The sequence below is a fragment of the Juglans microcarpa x Juglans regia genome, chromosome 6D, assembly GCF_004785595.1.
Source record: "Juglans microcarpa x Juglans regia isolate MS1-56 chromosome 6D, Jm3101_v1.0, whole genome shotgun sequence".
In the NCBI taxonomy this organism is placed as follows: Eukaryota; Viridiplantae; Streptophyta; class Magnoliopsida; order Fagales; family Juglandaceae; genus Juglans; species Juglans microcarpa x Juglans regia.
Window position 1 is genome coordinate 34,060,130 of NC_054604.1, and position 16,572 is coordinate 34,076,701.

Genomic DNA, 16,572 nt, shown 5'->3' on the forward strand with positions numbered 1-16,572 from the left:
CCCAAAGCAATAACAAAGAATCTTGATTCCCTTTTCCGAAGATTCTGGTCTGGATTTGAAGATAGAGAGAAAAAGAAATTCACCCCAAAATCTTAGAGTTCTATATGCATTCCTATATCACTGGGAGGTCTTGGAATCAGACTTATGTCCTCTTTTAATTCTGCCTTGGTTTCAAAAAATGTTTGGTCTCTTCTTAATGGACCAAATAGTATTTGGAAAGAGACCATCTCAAAAAAATATCTTGGTTTAAAAACATTCTTGAAAGTTTCTCCTAAAGTTTCAGACTCCCGATTCTGGAAAAGTTTGCTTAAAATGAGAGAATTCTTGAGATCTAGCGTTTGCTATCAAATCAATAATGGGAGTTTTATTAAGATTTGGACTAATCCCTGGATCCCTACCATTCATAACTCCATCCCTGATCTAAACCCTGATAACAATCTTAAGCCTGACCTTAATATGCATGTTTCGGAACTCATACTAGAGGAACCAAGACGTTGGAATGTTCTTCTCCCCAATCCTCTCTTCTCAAGACATTCCTCTAGAGAAATCCAAAAAGTTCCCCTGGCTAATCATAATTTTCCGAATGTTCAAGATAAGATCAATTGGACTCATCACTGTTCTGGAAAATTTTCCATTAAATCAGCTTATGCTGCCCTTGCCAAGGAAAATAACCCTCCCAATCCCAATAATCAAACCCTCAATTGGAAGATTTTATAGAAAATGAAAGTGCAGGATAGATTGAAATTATTTTTCTGAAAAACAAGTTATGATATCCTTCCTACCAAAGTAAAATGTCTTGCACCTCACTGAAGATCAAATTCTCTGTCCGTTATGCAACACCGAACCAGAAGATACCTCCCACTTCTTCCTAAATTGTTTTTACTCAATAATTTTGTAGAGGCATTCTAAATGGCCAATTGATATTTCTTCTTTCTCGAGACAACTCATTCTGACTTGGCTAAAAAATATTCTCAATCCTTCAGTCGTCCTTAAAATCCTTGAGGAAGAATGTCATTCATTTCAACTTTTTGCTCTCATAGCTATGGATAGTATCTGGTTTATTAGAAATAAGAAAATCCATAATCAGGTTCCCTCCTCTCTAACACATTTTTCCTTCATAGAGTCTGTTTCCTCTATTTTCAATCAACACTTAGCTGCTTGGGTTATTATTAAAGATCAATCACCAAAAATGGAACTAAGGCATCATCCAGTAGGCCATTTCCTTATCAGATTTGATGTTGCAGTTCGGGCTCAAGGCTCTATCATAGCAGCTATTTGTTGGAATGATTCAGGAGAAGCTATCTTTGCAATTACTGATTTCATATGCAGTGTGAGTCCAAATTTAGGAGAAGCCAAGGCAGCCTTGATGGCAGTTACTGAAGCAAAAAGATTGGGTATGCAAAAAATACTATTAGAAGGGGATTCAAGCACCACCATAGAGGCAATATCTAATGCTGCTGTTGCACAAGACTGGACTATGATTCCAACCACGAGTGACATCAAACATCATTTCACTTTTTTTAAAAGAATGGAAAGTTAGGAAAATATATCGTTTATTAAATCGATGCACGTACAACTTGGTACAATGGGTAGCAACGACGCAAGCTTACGACAATATCCCTTTAATCCAAATTCCCCCTTCTCTGTTGTTCTTTCATAGTGAAAAAGATTCACCTTTAAATAATTAAGTTTCTGTCAGATAACTTATGGTGTACTAGTTTTCTGATTTCATCTATAAAATAGTAATCTTCTTGCAAAAAAAAAAAACATAATATCTTTCGTATTCTGTTAGATTTATATATATGTAATTAGCTGGGTAATACTTTATATATTAGATCATTGTTGGGTCGCATTTTTATTGGAATTGGATTTATTAAATGAGTAACACGTGTCTCCTTATAAAACCGAAACCGTACAGAAGCTAAATCCCTGAATTAGACAAAAAAAAAAATTCCATTATATAATCAACCGAATAATTATTTATTTTCCTTTTTTCTTGGAAAATTCAATTCTTTTGTTTTGGATTTTTTGGGTTTTACTTTTCCCGTCAAACCAGCGTTGGAAAGTACAATTTATTCAAAGGAAGGCGGAACTCAATCAGGCATCTTTGGTGGGCATATTCTATTCCAACTCGATCAAGAGAGAAAAAGAAAGACAGAAGAGACAAAAGCAGTGCAGAGAAGGGAAGAAAGGGAAAAATAAAGCACTGACATTGACAACGACAGGCTTTTATTTTCTCTATAAAGTCGCATCCTTTGCACCTCTTTGGATCTTGTAAAACACACTCTCTCTCTCTCTCTCTCACTTGTATCCGATCCAAATTTTCTGCTTCAATCTCGCCCGGATTCAGGTACGATCCATTATCCACAACTCTGCTAGAAAATTGACATATGGGTCGTACAAAATTAGCTCCTTCCGGGAGTATCGGAGATTCCCCCTTTTTTAAAGCGTTTTGAACTTTTTCAATCCCATTTTACCGTACACTATTTTCAGACGTGTCCTCTATCTCCACCACGTACTCGATTACATAGGGGTATACTTTAATGGTTCATGATCGGAATTTGTGACTCTTGGCCCTTGATTGAAAAGGAGATTCCCAGCTTCCTTTTTTGGGTGTTTGCTCTCTGATTTTCTTTGCAAAATTTCTTTGTTTGGTTTTGTGATCACAGTGGGAGACTGAGAGCGAGCAATGGCTAATCGGAATATCGAGAAGTTGGCGTCAATCGACGCCCAGCTTCGACTTTTGGTTCCGGGGAAAGTGAGTGAGGATGACAAACTGGTCGAGTATGATGCTCTGCTTTTAGATCGGTTTCTGGATATTCTCCAAGATTTACATGGGGAGGATCTCAAGGAAACGGTAAGCGATTGATTTCTTCCATTTCCACTGTTAATTTGATTAATGCCCACGAGGGGCCCAATTCTTCACTTTGCGTTGAGAAGTTTTGGAATTTTAGTTCTATGTGAAAAAGGTTGATTTTTGTGTGGGAATGGAATACCCTTTTTTATATGCGTACTCATTCTTGATTTGGCAATTTTGGAGACTGAGGTTGCTGTTTTGGTTTGGGTTTAACGGAGTATTTAAATAACTATATTCCGGTGATTCTGTAGTAATGAAGACCCTCAAACTGTGTCTGATATCTGATTATCTGTACTATCTGTTTAACATTCTGTGGTAGTTTCATCGAGTCTTAAGTCATTATGCTAATTTTTATGTAATGTGCGTACAAGCTCGAGAGCTCTTCCAATCATGATTTGGTGTGGGATCGGGGATCTACTGTTTGCGTTGTCCGTGCTATTCTATTTGATTCATCAATCACATTAGCGGGTAGACCAAGGGCCATCTAAGATATGATCACACCGTATGTGGCATTTTTCCTTTGACATGGAAAGATGGGCGTACTCCTTTTCTTTTTGTCATATTAAATAAGAATAATGTTTTGGATTTACAGTTTGTTTAATGAATTACAGTAATTAATCATTAGTTATGATTTTCTTTTTCTTTTTCCATTGATATCTGTAAAGGTTCAAGAGTGTTATGAGCTTTCTGCTGAGTATGAGGGTAAGCATGATCCTAAGAAGCTAGAAGAGCTTGGAAGTGTGTTGACAAGCTTGGATCCAGGGGACTCTATTGTTATTGCAAAGTCTTTCTCCCACATGCTTAACTTGGCCAACTTGGCTGAGGAGGTCCAGATTGCTTACCGCAGACGGAACAAGTTGAAAAAGGGAGATTTTGCTGATGAGAACTCTGCAGCAACCGAATCAGACATAGAAGAAACTCTCAAGAGACTGGTTGCACAAATGAACAAGTCGCCGCAAGAAGTTTTTGATGCTCTGAAGAACCAGACCGTGGATCTGGTCTTCACTGCCCATCCCACACAATCAATTCGTCGGTCTTTGCTTCAGAAGCATGGAAGGTTTGTTCTCTCGTTACTGTAGTTTTGCGTCCTTGAATTTTATATTCTGATTTTGGGCTGAAGATTCCTAAAATTCAAGCTACCTAATGTAACTTTACTTATACAATTCTTTATGGAAAGCCCTGTGGTTTACGTGAGGGGAAGAGTGATGAAGTTGCATTCTTGCAGCGCTTTTCTTTCTTTTGTCGTACTTTAATGTTTTCACTTTGTCGCATTTGATCAGGATAAGGGATTGTTTGGCCCAATTGTATGCCAAAGACATTACTCCTGATGATAAGCAGGAGCTTGATGAGGCTCTTCAGAGGGAGGTGAATATCAACATCCTTTGAAATCATTAACTTGTTATCAAAGTGTTCTAGAACCACATATTACTGAATTCATCTTACATTTTGATGAGAAAGGTGGGCCAACGTTAACAAACTTATACAACAACTCATATTTCTTGCATATGAGGCCCAGCCTGTTCTTTCCCTTTTGTGTTTTTCAATAAAATATTTGTTTATTATTAAAAAGTTTCTAAAGAGCATTGGATATAGTTACTGTTCCTCCCCTTAGTTGTGCTTCAATTTCAAGGAATATACAGTAAAATATTGGATATTACATATGCTACTGTACTTCATATTTATTATGTATGTCTTTTGGATCTTCATAGCCATAATTATTGCTGCTCTGTGATCTTTCCAAGTTTTAGGTTTTCTTCAGAATTGTTTGTCACAAGCCAACTTTTCTCAGTAGCGTGTTGGCCATATGAATTATGCTCGAACCTGTATTTCATGTGGAAGACAAAAGGCAGAAGTTGACCTGTCGATCTGGGTTGATAACTGCTTAATTAACTTATTAAAAAAATAAGCTAACTGCTCAAATGCTGCCAGTCAGAAATATAATGTTCTTATAGTAATCTGCCATGCAAGACACTGGCTGCGCTACTCCCATGCATTATATGTTTTATGTTTAAACTTGGTTGCTCGCAAGTTTTGGGAGATGATTTTGATAATTTAGAAAAGTGTCTTACAAAAGAAAGTTATTACTGACAACATGTTAACTCTCACAAAACTTCAGTCATGGAATGAATCTGAACTTTAGAGGATTTATATGGGGAAGTTCTGCAGAAAAAGACAAAAAGTTCTACAGAAAAAGAAAACATTGCCTTAGTTGATGGCATTTTTAGTTTTTCACCTTTCCCTGCTACTTTATATCATGTAGATCCAAGCTGCATTTCGCACAGATGAGATTCGGAGAACCCCTCCAACTCCACAAGATGAGATGAGGGCTGGAATGAGCTACTTCCATGAAACAATCTGGAAGGGTGTTCCAAAGTTCCTACGCCGTGTTGACACAGCTTTGAAGAACCTAGGAATTAATGAACGCGTTCCTTACAATGCCCCACTTATTCAATTTTCATCTTGGATGGGTGGTGATCGTGATGGTAAGATCCTTCCCCACGGGGCAAACTTGTAGTCATAACAATTTCAAACTAGAGGAAAAAAAGCGTAACCATCAATGTATCTTCGTAGTAGCGAACTTTCCTGAATGTGTTGCTTGTTTTAGTTGGAATGTTTCTTATAATGTCAGTGTGATTTTTGGTATGGTTTATTTGTTAATGGCATGGTGAAGATCTTGATAGAATGATTATATTCTACAGAAATCTGTCATGTACTTATAAATATAGTTCTTTCGGAAGGAGAAAAATAGTGGACAGAACAGCTTTTAAGTGTTGAATTTTGGAATGGGATTTCAAATTCATGATTCCTGACTTGATTTTTTGGTATTTATTGGAATGATCTTTTTTTTGGGTTTGCTATTGGCTGGTCTAATTAGTTTATTTCAGTTGTAGAAGCTTGGGGATTCTCTATCTCCCTCTCTCTCTCTCTCTCTCTCTCTCAAAGCTTGGCATTTATTTTGTATTGGATGCAGGTAATCCTAGGGTTACTCCTGAGGTTACAAGGGATGTTTGCTTATTAGCTAGAATGATGGCTGCCAACTTGTACTATTCCCAAATAGAGGATCTCATGTTTGAGGTACTTAATAGCTTCGAGGTCTTGCAATCTTCCATGGTTGGGGGATTGTTGCTTGTTTATTAATTTGTCATATGTGTCAACTAATTTCTGCTTTTTTCCTTTGTTGGGGGACAGTTGTCTATGTGGCGCTGCAATGATGAGCTTCGTGTTCGTGCAGATGAACTCCACAGGTCCTCCAAGAAAGATGCAAAACACTACATAGGTAAGTAATCTATGATGTAATGCTTTTCTTCTTGCATGTTTTATTCACACGATGCACCATTTCAATTTTCAAGAAAGATAAGGTATTTCCATGTTTTGCCTTTCAAATAGTGTATTAGATATCATAAACACTGGTTCATCGTTTCGAACTATTCGTCCATAGAAATGTTGAGTAGATTTTAATGCACGACACTTTCTTGTTTGCCTTTCCAATAAATCGTTCACATTTATAGATGCATAGTTCCCTTAACCGTGTCAATGTTCATTGGCATTCTGAAATGTCTTGCCAATTTCTTCACCTTCAGCCCAAAAATGTTTCAGCTTTAGAAAAAGAAAAGAACAAATGCAAATAGTGTTTTTCCGCAATAATCTGCCTTTTAACCATGCCCCTATTTTGTGTTATTGTCTTTTGATGTTTAACCATACCCCTATGATTGGACTTATTCTTTAGTTTCTTTGTAGCCCTTAGAGACACTATTTCTCTAAGATTGAGTGTACATCAGCCTTATTGTTAGAAGTATATAGTGAATTTTCAATTGAAGGGACTGAAAACTTCTAATGTTATAAGACTCGTTGATTTTTTGTGTGACACAGAATTTTGGAAACAAATTCCTTCCAGTGAACCGTATCGTGTCATTCTTGGTGAAGTGAGGGATAGGCTTTATCAGACACGTGAACGCTCTCGCCATCTGTTGGCCAATGGGTACTCCGACATCCCAGAGGATGCAACTTTCACCAGTGTTGAGGAGGTATTTTCCTATAATTGTGTGGCCATCTCCACCTATATTTCACATCTGTTCATATCACTTTCTCCTCACCCCAACAAGGCCATATCCAACTATGCGGGCTGGGCTAGTAGATCCTTATCCCATTTCCTGCCATACCTGTGATTTATCCATTAATAAGTCACAGCCAAAGGACCATCCTTCACAGCCCCACTCTTAATTGTTTAAGCTATCATACTGTGCTTAAATCTTCATTAGATAAGTGAAGAAAGAAATGGAGATATATTAGGTGGATTTGGTGCCGAAGTTCATTGCTAATAAATGAGTACTTGTTCCATGAAGTTTCAAACTGCATCTTTTACTTATTTACTTATTGTTTGACTGGTCTAGTTACTGATCAAGTTTGAAATTGTATGCAGTTTTTGGAACCTCTCGAACTATGTTACAGATCTCTCTGTGCATCTGGTGACCAAGCAATTGCTGATGGAAGCCTTCTTGATTTCTTGAGGCAAGTGTCAACTTTTGGACTTTCACTTGTGAGACTTGATATTAGGCAAGAGTCGGACCGTCATACTGATGTCATGAATGCCATTACCAAGCACCTGGAAATTGGGTCCTACCGAGATTGGTCAGAAGAACGTCGACAGGAATGGCTTTTATCTGAACTCAGTGGCAAGCGCCCACTATTTGGACCTGATCTTCCTACAACTGAAGAAATTCGTGATGTTCTGGACACGTTTCATGTCATAGCGGAACTTCCATCAGACAACTTTGGAGCATATATAATTTCAATGGCAACTGCACCATCTGATGTGCTTGCAGTTGAGCTCCTGCAACGTGAATGCCATGTGAAGCAACCATTAAGAGTTGTTCCACTGTTTGAGAAACTCGCAGACTTGGAGGCTGCCCCTGCTGCTCTAGTTCGGCTTTTCTCAATAGATTGGTATAGAAATCGAATTAATGGAAAGCAAGAAGTTATGATTGGCTATTCAGATTCTGGTAAAGATGCAGGACGGTTTTCTGCAGCCTGGCAGTTATACAAGGCTCAAGAGGAGCTCATAAAGGTTGCCAAGCAATATGGTGTGAAGCTAACTATGTTCCATGGTCGTGGTGGTACTGTTGGAAGAGGAGGTGGACCCACCCATCTTGCCATATTATCTCAACCTCCGGATACCGTTCATGGATCACTCCGTGTTACTGTTCAAGGTGAAGTTATTGAGCAATCATTTGGAGAGGAGCACTTGTGCTTTAGAACGCTCCAGCGTTTCACGGCTGCTACTTTAGAGCATGGCATGCACCCACCCGTTTCTCCGAAGCCAGAATGGCGTGCATTGATGGATGAAATGGCCATCATTGCCACGGAAGAATATCGTTCTATTGTTTTCAAAGAACCACGATTTGTTGAATATTTCCGCCTTGTAAGAATTCTGCAAATAGCATCAATATCATCTTTCTTCCTGGCTCACTAATCTTTTACTTAATAACCACTCTCTATTGTTATATGTAGGCTACACCGGAGTTGGAATATGGTCGGATGAACATAGGAAGCCGTCCATCGAAGCGTAAGCCGAGTGGAGGTATTGAATCACTCCGTGCAATCCCATGGATCTTTGCCTGGACACAAACAAGGTTTCATCTTCCAGTGTGGCTAGGCTTTGGATCGGCATTCAAACATGTTGTTAAGAAGGACATTAGGAATCTCCATATGCTCCAAGAGATGTACAATGCATGGCCTTTCTTTCGAGTCACCATTGATTTGGTCGAAATGGTGTTTGCCAAGGGAGATCCTGGAATTGCTGCTTTGTATGACAAGCTCCTTGTTTCAGAAGATCTGTGGCAATTTGGAGAGCAGTTGAGGGTCAATTATGAAGAAACTAAGAGGCTTCTCCTGCAGGTAAAAACAATTGGATAGAATATGTTTAGATCTCGAGTTTGTTGCAGATTATTGATTAGCCTGCCATTATTGCTTTTTTGATTACCACTACTGAATGCTTTCTTTCATCAAGTTTCCAGTTAGTGCTTTCTGAAAATTTTAAACTGTTGCTCTTAAGCATTGGGTAGCATAGACCTTGAATTTCCCCAATAACAGGGTATAAAATTCTGCCAAACTTTTGTAAGATTTCTATGTCTTCTATTGGTTAATGAACATAATATATGACCATAAGATTAAAAGAAACGATTTTCCTTTTTGACCTCTGCTTGTAGATTGCTGGACACAAGGATCTTCTTGAAGGGGACCCATACTTGAAGCAAAGACTCCGCCTCCGTGATTCCTACATCACTACCCTTAATGTTTGCCAAGCCTACACATTGAAGAGAATCAGGGATCCAAACTACCATGTGAAGGTGCGGCCACACATCTCGAAGGAGTTTATGGAAATAAACAAAGCAGCTGATGAACTTGTGAAGCTGAATCCAACAAGTGACTATGCCCCTGGTCTTGAGGATACCCTCATCTTGACCATGAAGGGTATTGCTGCAGGCTTGCAGAACACTGGTTAGACTTGTGCAATTCAGTGTTTTCTTTTTGCTGTCTTTCTGCAGAAAATTTGCCTCGAGCAACCATAAACTATATGCACCAGAGGTGGATGCTCTTTTATAATCCACGGCAGTATCGAAATTTGGTTGAGCAAATCTGGGTGACCTTATATGGTTGTAATATCATATATAGCTGTGCTCGAATACTACTAAAGCCAGCAGTTTTATTATATAGCCATACAAGAGTTGAACTTGATGGGACTTTATTTTTATGTTTTACTATAAAGAATCCTATGAGTATTATGTTTGAATAATTGTTTGTGTTTTTGGTTTCTGGACAATTCCCATGCTTGTTGCTATCCATTTTATTTCAATCTGAGACTCTGACCTGTCTGGATAAAAAATCATCCGGACTTGTAGATAATGCCATTCCTAATTAATGTGTAATAAATAAATAAATAAATAAATAATTGGCCATAAAGATCACAAAGATGAACAATACTGACTGCCTTCCGACTTGTAGGCCTCATGAAAATCGTAAGGTGCCATGCAAAAAATCCTCCACAGCAGCAACTGACTAGCGTTGTGGGGGAGTTATAACTTTTAAGGCTGTTGTACTTAGGATGTTGTGTTTAGATAGATTGTGTCATAATTCTGTTCGATTCAGGTAGTGTTATGATTGAGAGTGATGTCTGTCATAAGGACAATGTTACATCTCCCGCTGGGAGCTCCCACTGGGTATAGTATTATTTTACATGTGTTTTTTTTTAAATTATTTTTTATATAGATTTTTTAATACTTTTTAATATTTTAAAAAAATAAAATAAATTTAAAACATCATTAAAAAAATACTTTCTTAATCAGAAAGTAAAAAAAAAAAAAAAACCATTAAAAATACTTTCTTAATCTTTATAATTTTTTATTTTACTTCGTGATTAAGAAAATACCTTTCAATAATATTATAATTTTTTTTATTTTTTATAAATATTTAAAATTATTAAAAAAGTTAAAAAAAAATACATAAAAATACATTGCTAGACCCAACGGAGCCTCCAGCGGAACATCTAGCATTTTCCCTGTCTTGATGTCGTTGAGCAATAATATCATAATTCAATAATATCAACTCTCAACTTTTGATTTTAACAAACATTTTTTTAAGTCAAATAATGGATCTATGGAAGTGACTAATATTAACCTAAACTAATTCAAAGTTAAATGATAGATTTATTCTATTCTTAAGCTTATATATAGAGGATACTATTTATGCAACTTAAATAGTAAGATTTAATTTATAAGGTTTAAAATTTATAATTTATCTTTTAAATCAAATTTTGTCACGTAAGTTCTTTATTATATATGTTGTACAAACTGGCTTTAGAATAAAACTTTTCTTAAGTTTCGTTTGGAACATGAACTCATCTTAACTCATCATTATAACTTTTTTAAATCCCAACATAAAATATAATAAACAATTTAATTTTTTCAAATTTTAAAATAATAATAATATTAAAAAATAATATTTTAATAATATTTTATTATCTCAACTCAACTCACTTCAATATCTAAACTTATCCTTAATGTCTAAAGATGTTAAAAAAATGATAGGAAAAAAAATTATAAATTTGTGCTGCACCTAGCACCATCTATAAAGAAAATAATAAGAATACTTATTTGCAGCTTTAAATGATTTATCGGAGAAAGAAAATAGAGACGTTATTATCTTTCCAATAAGGAAAATTATTCTTATCATTTTTATATCATATATTATGTATAATTTTTTTTATTCATATATGGATAATAAATAACAAAATTAATTTAATTTAAGAAGAATAAAATAAAATAAAATATATTAGAACGATAAGTAACAAAGCTGTTTTAATAGTAAGTTTAAAACAAAAGGTTGCTTTATAATAATAATAAAAAATTAGACTGGTCAGTAAAAAGCAAAAGCGGGTTAGAGAGAGAGAAAAAAAAAGTTTCTATATTACGTTCTATGGAAGGAAGTATCATCTCTCTCTGACCGGCGTCTCATAGGTCCAGTGACCGAGCTGATTGAGAGAGAGACAGAGAGAGATGGAGCTATCGACGAGGAAGAGACGTCCGCTACAGCCCGATCCTTCGTCGTCATCGTCGTCGCAATCAGAGTCGTATGGGAAGCACGATAAGCCGGGGAGATCGGGCGGTGGAAAAGGAGAGGGGGGAGACGAGGGATTAGGGTGGATGTTTCCGTTGTTCGTACTAGGAACCCTACGCTACATGAGCGCCACATCAAACATCGTTCACGACTGCGATGAAGTCTTCAATTACTGGGAGCCACTCCATTTCCTTCTCTACAAATCTGGCTTTCAGACCTGGGAGTACAGGTATATATATAACTCATATGCGGGCATGCTTATTTCTTTTTGTTTTAGAAAAGTGGCACTATACTTGGTTACACATTTGTACTTAACTGCACACTTGTAGACGCTAATAGAACCGATATCAGATAGATGAAGCGACATTGTCTGATAGTTAATTTATCTCAAACTTTAAAAAACAAATGATAATTTATCTCAAACTTACTTATCAAGAAAAAAAAGTTAATTTATCTCAAACTGTTTAGTTTTTGTTTTTCGATATGTAATTTATCTCAAACTATTTAGTAGGAGACGCGACTAATTTAGGCACGGATTTTACCATTTACTACGGCTAGTTTGCATTTATTATGTGTCCAATACCTTAGATTACAAAAATTATTTTCAAAGTGCCATGACTAATTTAGGTGTATATAATGAATGCATTGAATGGGGCGGAGCTCTTGAATAGCACCAGAGGGTATTTTATGGGATCCTCATATTTCAAAGGAAGCAGTGCCCCAAAATCTGAATTGCGTTACAGTATGAGACGCTGCCTATATCTATTGTGTATGAAGACAGTTAACGAAACTGAGTTTGAACTGAAAAATGCAAAGTTGGGGTTCTGTTTAGATCGCACAACCAAACATATGAATAAGAATAAATTTTCTATTACAAAAGTTCACGGTGATACTGATTGCTGCAATTCACTGCAGAATTGTCTTTCAGCTTTACATTTTTTTGCTATTATTAAATAGTTACCACAGGGGGCTTCTCATGTTGTTTTGTGGTTGCAAAGGTGGGGTGGAGTTCAAATTGATCTTAGAAATCAATTCCTCGTATCAAAAGAGGAAGATTTATTATTTCTCGAGCTTTCTTGAATTGCTTTGAAAGATTTAATGGTTTAGTACGATTTTCCACTGTGATATTGATTGTTCTTATAACTTCTATGCCTCCTGCAGTTCCCAGTTTGCACTGCGTTCATACTTATACATTGTTTTCCATGAATTAGTTGGTCGACCAGCTTCCTGGTTGTTTGGTGAGGAAAAGGTAAGATATCTCTGTACGTTAGGATTATTGTTTTTCTGATGGGTTAGTAATAAGTCATACTTCTATAACTCCACTTGTTTTAATAGAAAATATAAAAGGATTATGCTTAAACTAATACCTCTGCCATTGCAGGTGAGAGTCTTCTATGCTGTAAGACTCTTTCTAGGTCTCCTCTCTGTTATCACAGAAACTGTTCTGGTGGTAGCCCTTTCTAGGAAGTATGGAAAGCGTCTTGCTTGTTACACACTCGCAATGCTATGCTTAACCAGCGGTTGTTTCTTCGCTAGTACAAGTGGGTGGGCCTTTTCTATTCATCTCTTTTGTTGCCAAAATAATATTTGGTTTCTTTAGTTGTTTTTTGTAGCAATGCACTAATTTTTTCCATGTGGTCTGAATAGTCATAATCTAGAGTTTAAGTTGTTCCCATATGCTTGAATTTTTCTAACGTCCCCCTTCTTGACATTGATTGCTAGGTTTCTTGCCAAGTTCATTCTCTATGTATGCCATCTCTCTTTCATCAGGATTGTTTCTTCTTGAGAAGCCTGCAATGGCAGTTGCAGTTGCAGCTGTTGGTGTAATCCTTGGCTGGCCATTCTCAATCTTGGCTTTTCTGCCAGTCACGTTCTACTCTTTATATAGAAGGTTTAAGCGAGCATTTTTAACTGGGGCTGTCACCTCTCTTTCTCTTCTTGTAAGTTAATCATATCATGACATATTACTTTGTTGGATCTTTCAATCCCAGTTCTTAGCATCGGCACTAGGTAGAGTTATAATATTCTTATAATTAATCATTTTTTCATGCCCATTACAATATGAAAATTTTGTTATTCTTCCAGGCAGTCTCACTCGTTGTTGACTACTACTACTACAGAAGATGGACATCATCTGTGCTGAATCTGCTTCTATATAATGTTGTAGGAGGCGGTGAAAGCCACTTGTATGGGACTGAAGGACCATTATACTATCTTAGGAATGGATTTAACAATTTCAACTTCTGTTTCATTCTTGCTTTACTTTTCCTGGGATTTTTTCCGATAGCTAGGAAAAAGTACGCCCCAGACCTGCTGGTTGTAGTCTCTCCTGTATATGTTTGGCTGGTATTTATGTCTTTGCAGCCACACAAAGAAGAAAGGTTTGCCTAATTTTGCTGTCCTCTTCAATGTCCTTGCATACTTCTTGTCTTTGTTTTTTCCCTGTTTGTGTTACCACACATGAAAACACAAGTCAGTGTGGTTCTGGAGCTGGTGTCAGTGGTTGTTTTGAAATCATGCGATATATCATATTCATTAGCATCACAAAAGATTTGGGATGAAACAAGGTCCTCTAAGGATTTTGCATTCTTATTGATTTCAATGTGGCTAGTTTCATGATTTCCTTGTATCCATTACTAGTTCTTAGCTTGTAGCTAGGTGTTCTTTTTGTATACCTCCCATGCACTTAGGCTACACCTACTTTCTTCTATCAATAGAACTTTTATTTTACCCGTAAAAAAAAATTTACAAATTAAAATTGAGTGATGAACCATTTTTGATATACAAATCCTTGCCAATAGAATCTTTTTACGAATGAAGTGTATATGCTGATTTTCTATGAACTATTTGAAGCATCACCACCTCCGCTTGAAAATAAATATTATATCGACCCTTTTTCATTTATCAGAATCATTTGTGCCTTTGGGACAAATGTCACCTCCACCCCCCATGAGTATAGGGTGGTGGGTGAGGTTGGGGCTTGGAGGCCTCTTGGGTAAGCCTAATGGCATAGATGCATAAATCCATTGTGTGACATATTATAGTGACCAGAAAGACTGTTATCCATTATCTTTTGCTTTGGTAATGTTATAGGTATATATAAAGGTTTATATCTTTGCATTTGTGGGAAGCCATTTTTGGTTATCTACTCATCTTCTGGCTTTCATATATGATTTTATTTTGAAATTTCAAACCTCTTTTGCTGGTATCTAGAGTCCTGTAGTTAACATATAATCCAATTCCATTTAGCCTCCAGTGTAATATAAATTGATGGCAATTGTTTTCTAACTACATTTGCAGGTTCCTTTATCCAATATATCCACTAGTTTGTGTTGCTGCTTCGGCTGTCATTGAGAGCTTTCCTGATCTTTTCCAAGATAAATATAATCCGAATGATAAACCCCTGATGTTTACAGTATGTGTATACTACATTGCTATGCAATTCTCAATCTATATTAATGAGCTTTCACTCACAGTCAAGTGTTTTGTTGTGTGCAAATGCAGATAGCAAAACTTCTTAGACCTGTGGTTCTTAGCCTCATATTGTGTACCTCCCATGCTCGAACTTTTTCATTGATTAATGGTTATTCTGCTCCGTTGGAGATTTACAAGCTTTTAGAGCACCATGATGATGCAGGAACAGGTGAGAACCAGCATATAGCCTTTAGATATATGAAGCAGTGCTCTCTTTGTCATGAGATGAAAAGACCATGGGGACACAGTTTCAATCTTCCTTTTGAAATTCTCAAACTTTTAGAATCTCTAAATACTCTTTATTCCCTGAATTATTGGCTAGGTCTTTGCAATTCACTGGCAACCAAAGTTTTGATAGTAAGGTCATGAAAATAGGAAAAGAAAGTCAATTTGAGTACCTCTTCAATTCCAGAGACCTTATTATTTAGTAACGGTAAGGAGATTTATCCATGCGAGTTTTTTAAATTTTGGGTCCCATACACTGCAGGTTCTGTAGTATGTGTTGGAAGTGAATGGCACCGTTTTCCATCATCATTTTTTATTCCTGATTATGTTGGAGAAGTCCGTTGGATTGATGATGGATTCCGAGGTCTTCTCCCATTCCCTTTCAATGCTACCCTTGGAGGGACCGCAGCTGCACCACCTTATTTTAACGATAAGAACAAGGCATCAGATGAGCAATACGTAATTAACTCCTGTCCTTGGTTGATATAAAGCCTAAACGTGTTCTATTTTCCTTTCCTTTATTTCATTGTTGACACATCATTGCCATTGCAGCTCCAGGATCTTGAGGCTTGTACTTTCCTTGTTGAGCTGCAGCTTAATCGACCCTACCCTACACGTGGAAGTGACTTGTCAGTGTGGGAGGTAAAAATCAGCTTTCTTATTGTTTTCACCTTTCCACTCGTGTGATTGTGCTAAAATTGTTCCCACATTCTTCAGGCAGTCGCTGCACTGCCTTACCTGGACCGGGAGCTCTCACCTCCCTTGTATCGGTCATTTTTCATTCCGTACCTGTGGCAGGAGAAGAATGTGTTTGGTATGTACAAGCTACTTAGAAGAATACGAAAATGATTTGGGAGCTATAGTCTAGAAACTGTGGACGACCATAAGTTTTGAACAGTTTGTTCGTAACTGGACCTGATTCCCCCCGCTAGTTTAGAATTAGATTGTAACTGATGTGGTAATTAGATTGAGCCTTTTCTCACCAGGAGGCTTTACCCTGATTCTGTATTGAAAACTGAGTTGAGTTGCACATTGATCCAGGCTTTTGTGTTCTATAGATATTTTGGTTTACAGCAAATATTTGTTCTTTTCCCTTTTCTTTTGTTGTATGTGTGCGAAAGAGTAATACTACATACAGTTATAGAGTATGCAAGAATCGTACAGTTGTTTTAAAAAAGAGTAAAGTCTATTATTAAAATTATTTTTTTTTTCATGTTGATCATGTATTTATTTACTTTTTTCAAAGCGATTGTGTGACGTTTGCACACTCACGATTCCAACTATCATTTCTTTTAAATTAAGCACCATGGAATTCACTTTTTTGTTCAGCTAAAAACAAAGGTTCCTTTTTAAATCCACTTTTAATGCGTTTGAGTTTGTAGTAGCATGAATTATCGGCGTAC

The 16,572-nt window shown here is 36.8% G+C and overlaps 2 protein-coding genes across 2 annotated transcripts; both read left to right on the top strand.

Moving 5' to 3' along the window:
* The first annotated feature begins 2,216 nt into the window (after nucleotides 1-2,216).
* Nucleotides 2,217-9,647, top strand: LOC121234178 (phosphoenolpyruvate carboxylase, housekeeping isozyme). Its single transcript, XM_041130012.1, has 11 exons — nucleotides 2,217-2,350; nucleotides 2,670-2,857; nucleotides 3,523-3,914; nucleotides 4,138-4,222; nucleotides 5,118-5,340; nucleotides 5,829-5,932; nucleotides 6,047-6,134; nucleotides 6,728-6,882; nucleotides 7,278-8,276; nucleotides 8,366-8,752; nucleotides 9,064-9,647. Exons 2-11 carry the CDS (start codon nucleotides 2,690-2,692, stop codon nucleotides 9,358-9,360), a joined length of 2,898 nt encoding a protein of 965 aa, XP_040985946.1. The 5' UTR covers nucleotides 2,217-2,350; nucleotides 2,670-2,689; the 3' UTR covers nucleotides 9,361-9,647.
* Nucleotides 9,648-11,314: 1,667 nt separating this feature from the next.
* On the top strand, nucleotides 11,315-16,209 carry LOC121235141 (dol-P-Man:Man(6)GlcNAc(2)-PP-Dol alpha-1,2-mannosyltransferase). The gene is made up of 10 exons (XM_041131405.1): nucleotides 11,315-11,699; nucleotides 12,632-12,719; nucleotides 12,852-13,011; nucleotides 13,193-13,410; nucleotides 13,556-13,851; nucleotides 14,771-14,885; nucleotides 14,975-15,113; nucleotides 15,432-15,628; nucleotides 15,722-15,811; nucleotides 15,887-16,209. The coding sequence occupies exons 1-10, from the start codon at nucleotides 11,410-11,412 to the stop codon at nucleotides 16,016-16,018; spliced, it is 1,725 nt and encodes a 574-aa protein (XP_040987339.1). The 5' UTR covers nucleotides 11,315-11,409; the 3' UTR covers nucleotides 16,019-16,209.
* Nucleotides 16,210-16,572: the final 363 nt, after the last annotated feature.

Bases quoted from the DNA above. Each gene is read 5' to 3' on its own strand.
- LOC121235141 (XM_041131405.1), top strand. From the start codon at position 11,410: ATGGAGCTATCGACGAGGAAGAGACGTCCGCTACAGCCCGATCCTTCG. The intron at 11,700-12,631 runs GTATATATATAA...TGCCTCCTGCAG, and splicing joins TTTCAGACCTGGGAGTACAG to TTCCCAGTTTGCACTGCGTT. The intron at 12,720-12,851 runs GTAAGATATCTC...CTGCCATTGCAG, and splicing joins GGTTGTTTGGTGAGGAAAAG to GTGAGAGTCTTCTATGCTGT.
- LOC121234178 (XM_041130012.1), top strand. From the start codon at position 2,690: ATGGCTAATCGGAATATCGAGAAGTTGGCGTCAATCGACGCCCAGCTT. The intron at 3,915-4,137 runs GTTTGTTCTCTC...GCATTTGATCAG, and splicing joins TTGCTTCAGAAGCATGGAAG to GATAAGGGATTGTTTGGCCC. The intron at 5,933-6,046 runs GTACTTAATAGC...GTTGGGGGACAG, and splicing joins TAGAGGATCTCATGTTTGAG to TTGTCTATGTGGCGCTGCAA.